This window comes from Plodia interpunctella, chromosome 15, assembly GCF_027563975.2.
Source record: "Plodia interpunctella isolate USDA-ARS_2022_Savannah chromosome 15, ilPloInte3.2, whole genome shotgun sequence".
NCBI lineage: Eukaryota > Metazoa > Arthropoda > Insecta > Lepidoptera > Pyralidae > Plodia > Plodia interpunctella.
Genome location: NC_071308.1, coordinates 6,969,727 through 6,984,726, shown reverse-complemented (window position 1 = coordinate 6,984,726; position 15,000 = coordinate 6,969,727). Strand labels below are relative to the sequence as shown.

Sequence of the window (15,000 nt, the reverse complement as noted above, 5' to 3'; positions counted from 1 at the left end):
GATTTTTTAACAACTTTTTTCAACGAATAAAATAATAAGAAGATAAGCAGTCAAGAAAAGCTATTTTTTTATAATTTAGCGATTAAATCTGTTATTTTTTTAAGCCGTTTAACCCACCTCTACTAACTACTATGAGTACCTAATAGGTACTTGGTATTAACTAGGTATTTTTAAAAATCCCGCCGTATTCAGGTTCGCTTAAGAGCATATACTTTCGAAAAAAAAGGTCGATAGTGCGTTTGCCTTTCCAATTTCCATGGAATTAGTAAGTACTCCGTCAAAGTACGTACTAAATCCATGCCAGTTTCCGTTCATAAACTAAACCAAAAAAAGTCGATCGTGCGGATACGGATGTCCCTGGCGACAGAAAGTGTAAACCGGATGTTACAAAAACCAAAGACAATTACAACCAAACCACAAAGTGCCACAGACTATACATAGTGTACTGTAGTGGTAATTAATTTGTGACAGAGTACATACAAAACAGTGTTCATTTCTTTTAATTTTATTTTACTTGATTTTAAATGCAAATATTATTAATACACTAGGTTAAAAAGGACTATATTACTTATATTTTTAAATAATATAGATAGATGAAGCCTAATTGAAACAGAAACTTTTAATTAAGTACCTGTCATTCAATCATATGTTATTAATTAACGATGTCACTGTTTGTTTACTAATGACAAATTTCGGGAATGTTTAGTGGATTTAACATTTTCTCGTAATGAATAAATCCGAATCAATGGAACAGTCGTCATCTAAACGACAAGAAAATGGCGACGCCCTATCTGGTTCAGAGCGCCCACTCAAAAAAGCCCGATTTGCATGGCAAGTCAAAGGAAAATATCATTTGAAAAACGACAATAACGATGCTACACAGCCTTCGACAAGTATAACCCGTGAACAGGAGGCAGCTGGACCTTCGACAGAAGCTGAAGTTGCCTCAGTGGATCTGGTTGGCAATGCTGAACAAAATCTTGAAATATTAGGTGACTATTTATTGAAACAAGACTTTAACACTCTGGATTCTGTGATCGCGGACTCTGAGAAGTCCCTTTTAAACCCAAGTACAAGCATATCATCTGAAAGTTTGCAGTATCCAAGATATGTTACCTCTTATGAGAACAGTAGCCCAACTTCACGCAGTTTCAGTAGTGCAAATGAACTTGATTTAATATCAATGTCTATGGTGCAGTCCTACAGTGAAGATCAATGCATAGCACGATGGCAAGCAAAACAGGTAAAAATATATTTAATATCTCAAATCATTTTGTTATAATTTATAAGGTATAATTTTGTTTAAAATTGTTCATACCTAATAAAGAAATATATGTATTAATTAGTTTTTTCGATAAGATATCAATGCAATGTCCTGTTGCTTTTTCAAAATTATTCTATATCTACTTACTTATGTATTGTTATTTGGAGTATTTCCATATGTATGTTTTTTCTCATTATAGTATTATTTAGATTATCTAATTTCTCAAATAAAGTTTTCATCTTTATACCATTATTGTTTTCAGATGGCTAAAGGCTTTGTGGATAATACAATAAACCGTGTATTGGACTCATGGTCACGGCCACCTCCAGTACAAAGTATGGAGAGGTCCACATTTCTGGCTCTCGATATAGCAGAGTTTATCAACAACCTGCCTGGAGACAATAGTGTCGAAAATGAAGGGATACTCATGGCAATATCAGCCCATGGCTTACAAAACACATCATCATCAAATTCCAATGATAGCATGTTGCCTGACAACAATGTCGATGACAATAGCAATATTGCTCCAGCCCCTGAAGAAGACACTTTCTTGTCAAGGCCTTGTTCTCCTACTCCACCGGCCATAGAACCCTTTGTAAGGAGAGAAAATGAGGATAAAACTGCTTGGCCGTTTCCTAAAGAAGTGGATGGAGATGTTGACAATGAACTTGCACAATTTGCTATTTATGACTCTTCTTTTAATGAAAATGAGCACAGTTCACCTGTTGATGAATACAGTGTGGATAATTTTTCAGGAAATCATTATGATTTCATGGACACTGCTGTATCATTTGCTATTCTAAACAAAGGTCTGACCACATTTGGCAATGACTATGGCTAACTGCTATTAAGCGCCCAAATCAGCTGATTAGTTGCAGGTCAGCCAGGTCAGCTTGTTGCAGGATCAGGGGTGTGTTCTTCAACATTTGACTGAAAATATGTGTTGATGAATGTCAAATTGCCTCTGTTGTTATCATTTGGTTGCCATGTGTAATGTAGATTTATGTTGGTTTCAATTGTTATGAAACAACCCAATTCAAAATAATCTTTATTGTATAATTATAATTCCTACTTAAAACTCATTTATTTTTACATGATAATAGAAATATTATATCTGAGAATTATGTTTAAAGTTTAAGTGGCATTTATAGTTGCCAATGGTAAGAGTTGAATTTTATGTGGCATTATTTTGTCACTACATGGATATAATTACTTGACAAAGTTTGTTTATTTGAACAATGTACTTCTATAAAATAAGACTTATTAAGCACAAAATGTAATGTACCTACTAATTATAGAGATATGTTATTACATATTCAGTACCTAGCTGTAATACCATGTGTAATACCATAAGATTATTCAGTATTCTATTTTATTGATCAACCATCTTATATCTAGAAAAACGAATCTGTAAATATGATCTGGAATCTGAATAATTGTGATATTTGTAAAAACGCGAAAGTTTTAAAATTCGGTAGAGTACAAAAGTTTCAGTTATGAAACATATCAAGTGACTGAGTTTAGGGCACAGGGACTTTCCTTTAGGCACTAGGCCAATCATGTACTAATTTTAATGATTAGTGATAATGATAGCACTAAAATACATAGCATTTAACAATACATTATTACTGGATTTTGTTAGCTTTTTCTAATATAGTACATTAATGAGGTTAATCAAAAATGGTATGTAAGGAGTAAACTGCTGTGCTGATATCATTTTTAAAAGATTTTGGATGTGTCATTGTTGTGAATTTGTTTGTGTCCATAGAACCCAGACAGTACATACAATATAGGCCATTAAGTATTGTTAATTAGGTCTAATTTTACTTGCAATAGTGTCTACTACTAATTATAATTTGGTGTCTTTATAAATGAATGGTAGGCTATACACTATATAAGTAGCAGACTGCAAAATGTTTTGTAATAAAACATAGATTTATGTATCGCAAAAGTAATATGCCTAGATTAAGTAAAAATGTATGCCATAATGACATTAAAGTCAATAAAGAGATACTCAAGCAATTTTTTTAAAATTATTTTTGCACAATACGCGATCACTTTGTGACTGAAGCCCCCTGTATATATGTATATGCGAAGCATGGAATTAGTAGGTATGCGAAGTTCCTGTGACTGAGGCAGTTTCATTACCTTTATGTTCTAATATATAAAGTGTAATATCCTTTTAAAAATGGCAGCAATGGTTGCGGCAGAGGCCTAAGGTGCTTGTGGTAGAGACGGGACCATAATAATGCATCTTATCATAATTTCCAATTTTGCCATCACTGTCAACGACAGCTCACATGATGTCATTTTGGAGAATAAAACAAAGAGGCGAAGGTAGGAGATAAGAGACGAAGGGACCCCTAGTAATTATTTAAAGACTATTTGAACTCGAATGACGTTTTTATATGATGTGTGCTCGAAGCATTAGGTATTACGTTTTTTCCATGGAATTAGTAGGTACTCCGCGGAGTACCTACTTCCATGTTTTTTCTTTTTGTTGACCTATGGCTCGAAGACCTTTCCTCGATTGGTCGTGAGCTCTATAGTTACTACGCTACATCATGCATGATTCGTCACAGAATGTCCCTTACTGGAAAAAGGGGCATTTAACGATGAAGCGATATTTCATCCTAAACTAATTTGATTTTAAGAATAAGGACGTATTGAGGTACTAACAAAATACAAAACAAAAATATCTCAATAACAATTTTATTATTGCTTGTTATTTATTCACATAATACAAAATAAACTATGCACAAGTATAAGACCACTGATGTCGTTCTATTAGACTTCATAAAATATTCTTAAATACAACTTGCTATCATTCACAACAGTTGTTGTTGATATATGATGTAACACATAAGTAACATTTACAGGTGAAAATAATATACAATAGCAGTCTTCCGAGAACCAACTGTGATGTTCTACGGCTTATATTATTACAATCATGGCCGAATCATCCTACATAAAATCTAATTTATAAGTAACTGTACAGGCAGCACATTCATGAATCGTCACATCATAATTTCATATTATTTACAAATCAATATTTCTATTTGCGTTATTCTTCTCTATACTCTGAGCACAAAAGCAAGGAGTCGTAGGGAACATTGGCCGAAATTATTGTTTCTATCGCGCGTTTGATAAATAAGTACATTACTAAATAGGTAGAACATATAGAAAGGATTATACAAATGCACGGCAGAATCTGTGAACATTCCTATAATGATAAGGTAAGTTAGACAAAACCATTTAAATACAGAACCGGTGAATACCGAATGCGTAGCAGTACGCCGCTGCGTTACGTGCGTCTACGTATAGCATACCGCTACGCATTATGGATTCCGTCGACACCGGACGAAAAATACAGGAAAAACGTTGTGCATGTGGTAGTAAGTACAGAGTGGTAGAAAAAAATATTAAGTATATTTTTCATTTTGTTAGTGTCTATGATAAAGCCAATGATTTATATACCCCCCTCCCTAACCCTAACCCATGTTCGGTATACGTATATTAAATTGCTCCATATTCGAACTTTTCCATGATGATGAACTAAAATAATTATTTGCATTCCTCTCTAAATTCATTATTAAGGTATAGTCATAAGAATATTGTTGATTGTTTCCAATATATACTTTGCAAAAATAAATTATTCATTGATTATATTCGGTCTATATTATTGTTATACAATATGTTCAATGTCATGGTTTAAAAACGGATCTTATATGATATGATAAAAATGCATGGGGCAAAAAATAAATTTGAATTATAAAAATTAAACATATTGTCGTACTTCATATTAAGTAAGCATTGAGTGTCGTAATAGTAGTCCTCGCAGGAATAATAAGTCTGAACGCCTATATTATTGGGAAGTATTTTTCGGATTGGCGACACAGCCGTATATGTATAAGACGAAAGTCTTATTATGGGAGCGCTCCCGGCTCACTAGCGCCAACACCACACTTTTATCAATTTAATATGAATTTAATTTATAGCTAACCACACACATAACAAATTATGTTATATTAGATCAAGGATGTTATTAGATAGTATTATAGTTTTCCATTATACAAATTTGTGTCCAATATAGAACTATAATACTTTAATAAAATAAATTATTTACTGTAACCTATTTTGTAATGTAATTTTTTAGTATTCGCTATTAAACAAAATTGTTAAAATGTGATGGTGGCGCTGGATTTAAATATTTAATAAAACATTTAAATGGATGGCAGTGCATAAACCAATCATCTACACAGAAATATTATAATATCCTTTAGTTAGTACAAAAAGGAGGTATGGTAATACAATTTTGTGGTTCTGGCAATTATGTTTTGTCTAGTTTCATATAGGCCAATTTGAAATTAGACGTAAGATACCGTTTTGTTATTGAAGTACTCAAGTGTTTTAAAAAATCTGTAGTATTAGTGCTAATTAAATTACATTTTGTTAAAGAAAACATGATTTCTTAATATATGATTCAAAATCCGATAGGAAATATCTAAAATTCCTTACAAAATAACTTTTTAAGACTGACACAACGGCATTTTAAAATGTAGATTCTTATTTGCTATACTAATTAAGTCATTTCTACATTATGGATGAACTATACATTATTCTGAACATTTTGGTCCACCAAAGGCTAAAAAACATATTTTGTCCATTTAACATCCAAAAACAATATTGTGCACATCAAAGCATTATTTATTATTACATTTATGATATATTCCGGTGAAGGAAAACATCGTCAGGAAACTTGCACATTAGTCATGTAGATCACTGGGTGGTTCGCAAAGCGTTTCGACCGCTGCGACTGCGCGGTCATTACATCCGTCAATTTTCTTGAGGAAGGAATTTTGCCAATTTTATAGATGATTGATTTTGGAAATCAATCATTTATAAAATTGGTATTACTACAGTACAGAGTAATTAAAGTCATATAGTAAAACTTATTCTTGTCTTTGTTAAAATTTGAAAAATTGTGATGACCACTTTGCGAACCACCCCACTATTAAAAACTATAAACTAGCTATGTACTACCTCTAGATGGCGGTAGTCGGAAGTCATGTCAGATGCCTTTAGGCAATTTGAGTAAAATCTGACACCAGTTTTTATAATATGGTAAGGGATTGTATATTTTAAAAAGTTCTAAGTTATTATAATTATAACAATTTACATATATCTTGATAGACTTTTTATATTTGATTTACTGTTAGATGTATCGGCCAAAGTACAGAAGCTCCGGTGCATAGTATAAATAAAAAGCTAGCTGTATGCTACACACAAATTAAGTCACAACCGCGTAAAACTGGAGCCAAAATGTCGACGATGTATAATCTCATTCAACTTAAAACTACGGCATATATTTACATACCTTATAATACATACATATCTATTATTAAAAAATCTCCAAAAGTTAAAAATTGACAAACACATTAACACTCTTATACTTAACAAAGCGTATGGATTCGTCTATTTACATGTCGTAACATAACGCGCGTATTATTACATGCAAATTAGGGCACCGAAATAATAAGTACTTATAATACGAATACTACAGAAGGGATTGCTTGATTCTCTTCTCTCTGTATAGTGCGAGTTATCAATTCGAATTTGATTACAATTGGAACTCTAACGTTTCACAGTTGAGGCTGTAGTTAATTTTAATACAACATTCTAAGGATTGTAGCAACTCTGTCTGTTTATTACCAGACAGTGTTATTTAGATCCAGTAGAACTTGCGTTATTAACTAAAACAGGCACAAAGACCTCTGGCACAACTATGTCACAATCACTGTGATTTGTTGTCTGCATATGGCTGCAAAAAGTGTGCTTGAGTTTGTGGTAAACTTGCACAAACAACTGGTGTGTGGTGATAACTACATTGTGAGCAGTAGATTTCATGTCTATTTTCATAAATATTGTTATTGTTAGCAAGTTTATTTGTGCTTAATGGTCTCACACAGATCAATATGGCATAACTGTGAGTTCATGACCACTATAAAATTTACACAATCATCATGCAAATCCGACCAAATGGTACTTGCTAAATCCAGATTAAGCTTGACTGTACATTATAATTCACCATATAATAAGGCGGAAAGTGATCTTTAAACTTACCAACTACAAATTATTTACAGTATGCACAGAGACTAAAGCGACACACAAATCAGCCATTGAAAGCTCCTTGGGCCGCCTTCATATTGCTTTTACCTTTTGTCTGGAGTTTTGTGACACCACTACTGAAGAATCACATCAAATTGCTTCAACAGATATGCCTAATGCAGAAGCCGCATTATAAACTTCTACTTCATCAGAACCACTGATTTATATTCCTATTTATTTATAAATAAATAAAATGACAATAATAACAGACTAGACATAATAGGACCGTCTGCCATTTCATTAAGTATTTCTTTATGCCATCTGCCTACTTTAGTTACAAAAAGGCATATAATAAAAGCGATTAATATAAATTTTGAAACCCTTAGTCTTCAGTTCACTTCCATACATAATTTTCCTAATTTTATGCAACTATCCAACATGAGATCTTCCTTAGACTACTGACCAATATTCTCTTGCCCAAGTTCAAATTGTATTTTTAGTGTCCACATTAGCATACGAATTTTATAAATACTTGTGATGAGTTAATAGTTTACTCAGGGGGGTGGCAGTAGAGGGGGCGGGGGTGCGGCACAGCGCTATGGCTTAAACTTCACGAGGGGAATAGTCTTTGACTGCAGGCACTTGTCGCACACCCATTCTGCATAAACCTCCGCTGTCAGCAGCTGGAATGCCGGCTCAGTCAAGCCAGTACATCCTCTGGAAAATTAAACAGTTAATTTATATGATGATTCTAAATAAATGTGAGACAAATTCTGTATTTGTGAATTGATTTAATATTTGCTATAAAAAATATTTAAATATATAAATTTTCAAGAAAACAATGAAAAGATCCAAGACAAGGATGATCAGAAATACAAAGTAGCAAAACATAGTATTGACTTCTTAAGAAATAATTTGCTTGAAATTTATTAACTGTTTTTAATACACTAATGATATTCACCTGTGAAACCAAAAGTTGCACCCAGACTCGCATAGGATAGCTTGATCATTATCATGAACTTCTTTGTGACAGACTCCACATGGGTATATTGGAGGAGCATTTGGATTCTGGGGATTGAACACCATGGGTTGATCTGGTGGGTACACTTTACCTGCACTCACAGGCATTGGTTTTGGCCCAAACATACCCATTCCCTGTCCCATAGGGCCCACTCCTTGACCCCCTGGACCTCCCATAGCCATTCCACTCATTCCTGCCAATGGACCACAATTACCCATATTACCAGGACCTGGACCCATACCCATTGAACCACTCCCACCCATTCCCATAGGTCCACCATGGCCCATATGGGCTCCTGGCCCTCCATATGGTGGCCCAGGTCCCATCGAGGTCATAGGGCCATTGCCACCCATAGGTCCACTTCCCATAGCAGATCCCATTGGACTACCATGTCTCATAGGCCCACAATGGCCAGGACCCATTCCTCCACTCTGCATTGGATTCGATGACATGATAGAACTAGTAGGACCCATTGATCCGTTTGAACAGCTTGGACCCATTGGGCCATTCATTCGAGGCACATTCATACCTGGACCTCCTCCTCCCATTGGCCCATTAATGGGTCCATTCATTGATCCTGCACCAAGAGGACTATGCATAGGTGGTCCCATGGGACTATTGCTCATATGACTACCAGCCATTGAACCCATATTCATTGGACTCCCCATAGGTCCTGAGGACATTGGTGAACCCATGGGCATTGAATTCATAGGGCTCATTGGGCTGCCCATTGATCTTGATGTTGGCCCCATTCCAGGCCCCATGTTGTGATTACTCATACCCATGTTAGGTCCCCCCATTGGTGACATTCCTCCCATATGTCCCATAGGACTCATGTTACCCATTGGACTGATCCCTCCTCTTGGTGGCATCTGTTGACTCATAGAGCTCATGTTGTGTGGCAAAGGGCTCATATGCCTCATAGGTGGCCCACCCATACCATGCATAGGACCCACCATGCCCATTGGGCCATTTTGATTCATCATAGGGCCATTATGGCTCATCATTGGACCATTGTGAGAGACTGTTGATGGAGAATCGTCAAAAGGGTTTGAAGCAACTATTGTGTCTCCATAGCCTGTCAATGGAGGTGGCAGTAAGTCTTGAGCTGTTGGTGGTGGCTGAGTCAATGCATTATTAGCATTTGAAGTTTTTCTTCTTTTCTTCGCATTACTCGGCGCCGGCGCTGGCGGAGTCGGAGTATCCATTGGCGGTTTAAAATCTGGAGGTCCCAAACCAGGCCCTGGCAGCCTGTAAGAAGGCATCCCTGCCAAGTTGTGACTCATTTTGCTAATTTTGAGAGTCAGCTCTAACAACCATTATGAAGAAGTGTTAATTGTTGTCTTTAATAAAAAGATTCAATCGTAAGGCACCGCATTGTCACGAGAAAGCGCAATAACGTGCCGGAAGACTGGTCGTGTCTATTTCTGTAACATAAAAAATACTACATCACACATCTATTACTCTAAAACGAATGAGGAAACATATACATTTCATTGCATTTCTGTTACAATTGCATTATAATAAAATTATATCAACATTATTGACAATGACGGTTACGAAGGCCTAAAAGCAATAACTTTAGTAACCTATAGTAAAAAAAATAAAACACGATCAATTTAAAATGTAATTCCTCGTTTGATAAGTTGTATTTATTTGAGTTAGTGATGAAGAAACAAATAAAACTTACTGCATTATCAATTTAGCATCGGAAATAGTGATAAATTTTTTGTTCTTCTCCAGACCCCAAGGCAGGCGTGCAATTTAGGATAGAATACCAGCAAAAAATGTGTTTTCTCGTGATATTGATGTTATTCACATGAAGTCACTTGGTAGATTAATGTTTATGCACACAAGTAAATGACTTAAAACAAATAATAATAACGCATCAATAGCATTTTTATTTACGACTCACAATATTCCAAACAACACACGCCACATTCACGATAAAATTTGGTACAAAATTAACGACAGAGGGCGCACGCCGCACATTACTTTTAGTTTTATTTATGGCAAAGACGTCTTACGTTCATAAAGTCAAATTATTAGGTATGCTCCAAAAAAGATCGATAACGAAATCTTTTTTGTTTTAGCACGGTTTTTATTTAACCCGTGTTTAAATGAGTATGATTCACATAAAATAGAGTGAAAATTTAAATTGTAAATATCGTACTGAAAAACACTTCAAATCAAAAGTAAAGGTCGCGGATCGCATTGTAGTACATCAAATACAGAATACATCTACACACTAACACTTAAATAAATCAAATATTTTAATTTTATCACGACAATAAAAATTAAATACCTGTATATGAATAATACCAATGAATGAAGGGACAAAAGAGATGTGTTGCAAAAATAGGGAGCTGCAGTCTGCAGCTGCCTGTGCATTGCATGTTATTGATAAAGAAAAAAATGTCAATGTCAGAATTTTGAAGATTTCGTTGTTTAATTTTTAGGTTGGGATTTAGAAAAATATGTGGGGATTTGATTTGCTCTGAATTTTGAATTAATTTGTTAAAACTAGTATATACCATGGCTTTAAATAAGTTATTTTCTAGTTTGACTATAAATTCCAACTTAATAAGTAGAAGAGCTATCCACATTTCTGCTGTAAATTTTGCTAGTAAACCTCCAATTGAGAAACCTAAGCCTGGTTTTGGTAAAAGCTATCGTCGTATTGTTCATTTTCCTGAGAAATATACTGTCAAACCTTTAGAAGTTACAAATCTTGCTGGAAGAGATCCTGTCACTGGTAAGTTGACTGCTTCCTGGTACTGTCAGTATCTAATAATATTTACCGATTGTGCTATACGTGCATAAAACAGTGAGAGTTTTAAAAGCTGAAGGAGAATATTTGAAATATTCTTTTCTAGGTCGGGTGGTAGCGAAAGGTATAGGTGGTGGAATAAAACACAAATACCATTGGATAGATTGGTTACGAGATGGCCCTACAGAAGGTCCTCCACAAGAGGAAAAGGTTATACAGGTAAATAAAATTGTAAGCTGAGCTTTCATTCTCAGATTGCATTGTATTTGCAGTCTCATGCAAGTAAATACATTTTAATGCAGATAAATCAGTGTAACTCTGGTAACACAAGCTAAGGGCTTGTGTTTTTGTTGTGTAAGCTAAGGGCTTCATGATTGTGAAAATATATACATATTTCACATTTTCCATATTTCGTAAAAGGTGATGGAAGATGGGTGTAGGACAGCACATATAGCTTTGGTGGCAGTTGGAGAGAAACTCAAGTACATATTGGCAACAGAAAACATGAAAGCAGGTGACATTTTGAAGACATCCAGATATCTTCCCCGAATTCCAGGTGAGTCAGAAAAATATAATTCTATAAATCCATGGGAGACATAATGAAGGGCAATTTTTTTATTTTTTTTTTTTTTTATTTTTTATTATTACACAAAACAGATTACAACTGTATCTAAACAAGATTATATAAAACAAAACTTATAATCTAGGTTGTATTCCAAAAAATGTGTTTTTATAAAAGCTAAAAGAAGAGTTAGCTTAAACTATGTCTAAAATAATATAAATAAAAATAAAAGAATGAGTATACTAAACAATAATAGGAGGAGACCAATGGTGGTCCAAGCGACAGGGATTAGACTGTCGTCTTGTGGTATAAAATATTTTTGATTGTATTACTATACAAAGCCAATTTAGGTAGAAAAACGTCAAAGGTCTGGTTGCCTTTGGCGATTTCATTACATTGACGAGCCATCCTAACCAGGGGATTGTAAAATGAGGTATTATTGCGATACACTTGTAGAACAAAAAGTCCTATTTGATTTGCTCTACGAGCACTAAATCTCGTATTAAATGATAATTCAGCCAGCAAGTTAGGGACGTCTAATAAGGAGTGAATTATTTTATAAAAATAAACGAAATCAAAATATTTTCGACGTGTATCTAATTTCTGTACATTAAATTTAATGAGACGAGCTTCGTAATCAGGGGTGTTTCGCTTTGACTGTTGGCGGTAGCATAAAATCCGCAGACACTTACGCTGCACTCTCTCTATATTATCAATATGAACCTTATAGTGCGGAGACCATATTGGGCTACCGTATTCTAGAACACTTCTGACCAGCGTATAAAAAAGATAAAGAAAAGAACGAGTGCATTTGAAGTCTTTGGTAGATCTAAAAATAAACCCAAGAAGTTGATTTGCTTTTTGCACTATGTGGTGGTAATGTTCGCGAAATGTTAGTTTGTTGTCAAAAAGAATCCCGAGATCTTTAACAACATGTGTCCTCTTTAGGGACTGGCCGTCAATGTTGTAATCATTAACGATCCCATGACGCTTGTTAGTGAACGTAATGACGAAACACTTGTCAATATTAAGGTACATTTGATTAAAAATTTTAATGATTTAATTTTTTTAATTAATTAATTTTAATGATGATGATGCTGGCCAATCATCATGGCCATCTTTTTTTAAATATTTTAATTAATCCCAAGTTGCAATTCAGATGGTCTGCTGGGAAAAGACAAAGAATTATATAAATACCAGTTATCTGATTACTATTTATTTTTCTGATTCTATTTATTTATTACTATTTTTAATGAGTATGTTCCAAATCATACATAACTAGGAAAACTGGTTAATATATTGATTAACCAATAACTCAAACAAAATGCAAATGACAGTTAACATGTCTGCTAAAAATCATGTTTCTTCATCCCTATTGTAGAGGAGTTTTAAAGATCTAAGCATACATAGGCACAGACAGACAGTAGGGACAGTAGCAACTTTATTTTACTTTGCAACTTTGATTTCAGTGAGGGCTAATGAAGGTGATGCATATGTTTTGGGAGCCTTACCCACTGGTACCCTGGTCCACTGCATCGAGAAGGAACCAGGTTAATAAACATTACAGTCAAGCTATAAAGAGTAGAAAATAAATAAGCGTTTTGTGTCCTCTTGGCTGGCAACACTGGTTTTTTTATCAACCAATTTTAGCATTATATTTGATATTGAAATGACACATAAAAAAATCAGTTTTTTGCTCTTTATAGATAGACCTTACTACTAGTAGTTTGTAGCTTTCAGAAAATATATCATCTCATTATTTCAATTTAGTGTAATAAGCATGTGTGACATGCATATATTGATATAAAATATTTAATATTTCAGGTCAAGGCGGCCTGTATGTTCATGCGGCAGGCACTTATGGAACAATCCTTAGAAGACAAGACGATAGAATAGTAGTTCAGATGCCATCCAAAAGGACATTTAGTTTTAGTCCTTTGTGCATGGCAGTTGTTGGTATGTGATTTAAAATTTACTTCATCATTTTCAATGCTTTTTAAATATTTATGTCACAGTTAAAAAACATATCTTGTTCCCAACTAACATTAATATAATATATGAGAGAGATACAAGTATTATGCACATGTATACTAAAGACTACCTTTCATACCGGATAGTCGGCTGCAGTAGTGTTTTATATAAATAGATATAAAGATATATAGAGATAAGAGTTATGCCCAAAGTTTTATGAAGTACTAATTAAACTATTCTGTATTTTATAATACTACATGAAACTACTATATGGTATATATAAAGAGTATAGAAATATTAAAAAATAAAAAAATAAATATTTCTTATCAATAATTGATTGATAATGATTTTTCCGGGTCGAAAGGTAGCCTAGCAGCCTTGGTATACAAGTATACATTTTTGTGTATTGTACACACATCTATACTAAAGGCTAGCAAAGTGGCACATTTCGGAAATCTTTTCGAGAAAAATTATTTAATTTAAAAGACTTTAAGTGCCTTTGAATGTCCAATTTCTGAATACTTCCGACTGTGATTGTATAATGATTGCAGGTCGGCTGTCAAACGTAGACCACGGAGACACACCGATAGGTTCCCCGCAGAGGAACCGCTGGCTAGGCAACAGGCCCCGCTCGGGGTTATGGAAACGCAAAGATGGCCGCCACGGACGCAAGATCCGGCCCCCCAAACCAGTAAAGGAAATATCCGCTAGCATGAATCCCCCACCAGCCAAAATCGTGCGATTGACTATGGTGCCGTAATGTAGATTGTGTACCCTCCTGTTTTTTCTTACGAATGTGTTCTTACATGTAAACTATCTTCACAGTAGTTATTGTACAAAATAAATATTAGTTCAAACCGATATGTACATTCTAAAATAAAATATGTATTAACCACCAAAGTAATATCGTAAAAATTCGAATTTTATTTTGCTGTAAAATCATAAAGACATGGTAAGATTGTCTACATAATAAGAATTGTTAGAAAAACAGAGTTTAGATGAGTTTACGCTGGGCAAAAACGTTTATCTCCTCTATTATCTGAGTTTTCCTGGTTCCTTCCTCAGCCATTAAAGGTCAGAGCCCAGTCTTAGATTAATTAAAGATGCAAATTATAACATGTTTTTTATTCATCTCATTTTTTCCTGACGGGCAGCTCTGGGACCGTAAGTTAATTTATAGTTAATTCTTCTATGATGAATCATTATTGTAGCTTTATAGTTTTTTAATAGTTCTTAGAGCCATGCCCCTCTTTTGCCATCCGTCGACGAAGAACACAAAAATCGTGACGTCACAACGTGCTGCG

General features: G+C 34.5%; 3 protein-coding genes across 3 annotated transcripts; 2 read left to right on the top strand and 1 right to left on the bottom strand.

The window, feature by feature from the left end:
* Positions 1–437: 437 nt before the first annotated feature.
* On the top strand, positions 438–3,286 carry LOC128675722 (uncharacterized). The gene is made up of 2 exons (XM_053755297.2): positions 438–1,243; positions 1,527–3,286. The coding sequence occupies exons 1-2, from the start codon at positions 728–730 to the stop codon at positions 2,103–2,105; spliced, it is 1,095 nt and encodes a 364-aa protein (XP_053611272.1). The 5' UTR covers positions 438–727; the 3' UTR covers positions 2,106–3,286.
* Positions 3,287–3,962: 676 nt separating this feature from the next.
* Positions 3,963–10,362, bottom strand: pygo (pygopus). The gene is made up of 3 exons (XM_053755296.1): positions 10,084–10,362; positions 8,334–9,820; positions 3,963–8,089 (listed from the first exon to the last, which is right to left on the bottom strand). Exons 2-3 carry the CDS (start codon positions 9,677–9,679, stop codon positions 7,969–7,971), a joined length of 1,467 nt encoding a protein of 488 aa, XP_053611271.1. The 5' UTR covers positions 9,680–9,820; positions 10,084–10,362; the 3' UTR covers positions 3,963–7,968.
* Positions 10,363–10,821: 459 nt separating this feature from the next.
* mRpL2 (mitochondrial ribosomal protein L2) lies at positions 10,822–14,812 on the top strand. The gene is made up of 6 exons (XM_053755640.1): positions 10,822–11,148; positions 11,270–11,382; positions 11,584–11,719; positions 13,195–13,275; positions 13,550–13,681; positions 14,248–14,812. The coding sequence occupies exons 1-6, from the start codon at positions 10,929–10,931 to the stop codon at positions 14,454–14,456; spliced, it is 891 nt and encodes a 296-aa protein (XP_053611615.1). The 5' UTR covers positions 10,822–10,928; the 3' UTR covers positions 14,457–14,812.
* Positions 14,813–15,000: the final 188 nt, after the last annotated feature.

Excerpts from the sequence above, each read along its gene's own strand:
- mRpL2 (XM_053755640.1), top strand. The coding sequence starts at position 10,929 with ATGGCTTTAAATAAGTTATTTTCTAGTTTGACTATAAATTCCAACTTA. Across the intron at positions 11,383-11,583 it reads AAGAGGAAAAGGTTATACAG|GTGATGGAAGATGGGTGTAG; the intron begins GTAAATAAAATT and ends ATTTCGTAAAAG. Across the intron at positions 13,276-13,549 it reads CTGCATCGAGAAGGAACCAG|GTCAAGGCGGCCTGTATGTT; the intron begins GTTAATAAACAT and ends TTAATATTTCAG.
- pygo (XM_053755296.1), bottom strand. The coding sequence starts at position 9,679 with ATGAGTCACAACTTGGCAGGGATGCCTTCTTACAGGCTGCCAGGGCCT. Across the intron at positions 8,090-8,333 it reads TGCAACTTTTGGTTTCACAG|AGGATGTACTGGCTTGACTG; the intron begins GTGAATATCATT and ends TTAATTTTCCAG.
- LOC128675722 (XM_053755297.2), top strand. The coding sequence starts at position 728 with ATGAATAAATCCGAATCAATGGAACAGTCGTCATCTAAACGACAAGAA. Across the intron at positions 1,244-1,526 it reads CACGATGGCAAGCAAAACAG|ATGGCTAAAGGCTTTGTGGA; the intron begins GTAAAAATATAT and ends TATTGTTTTCAG.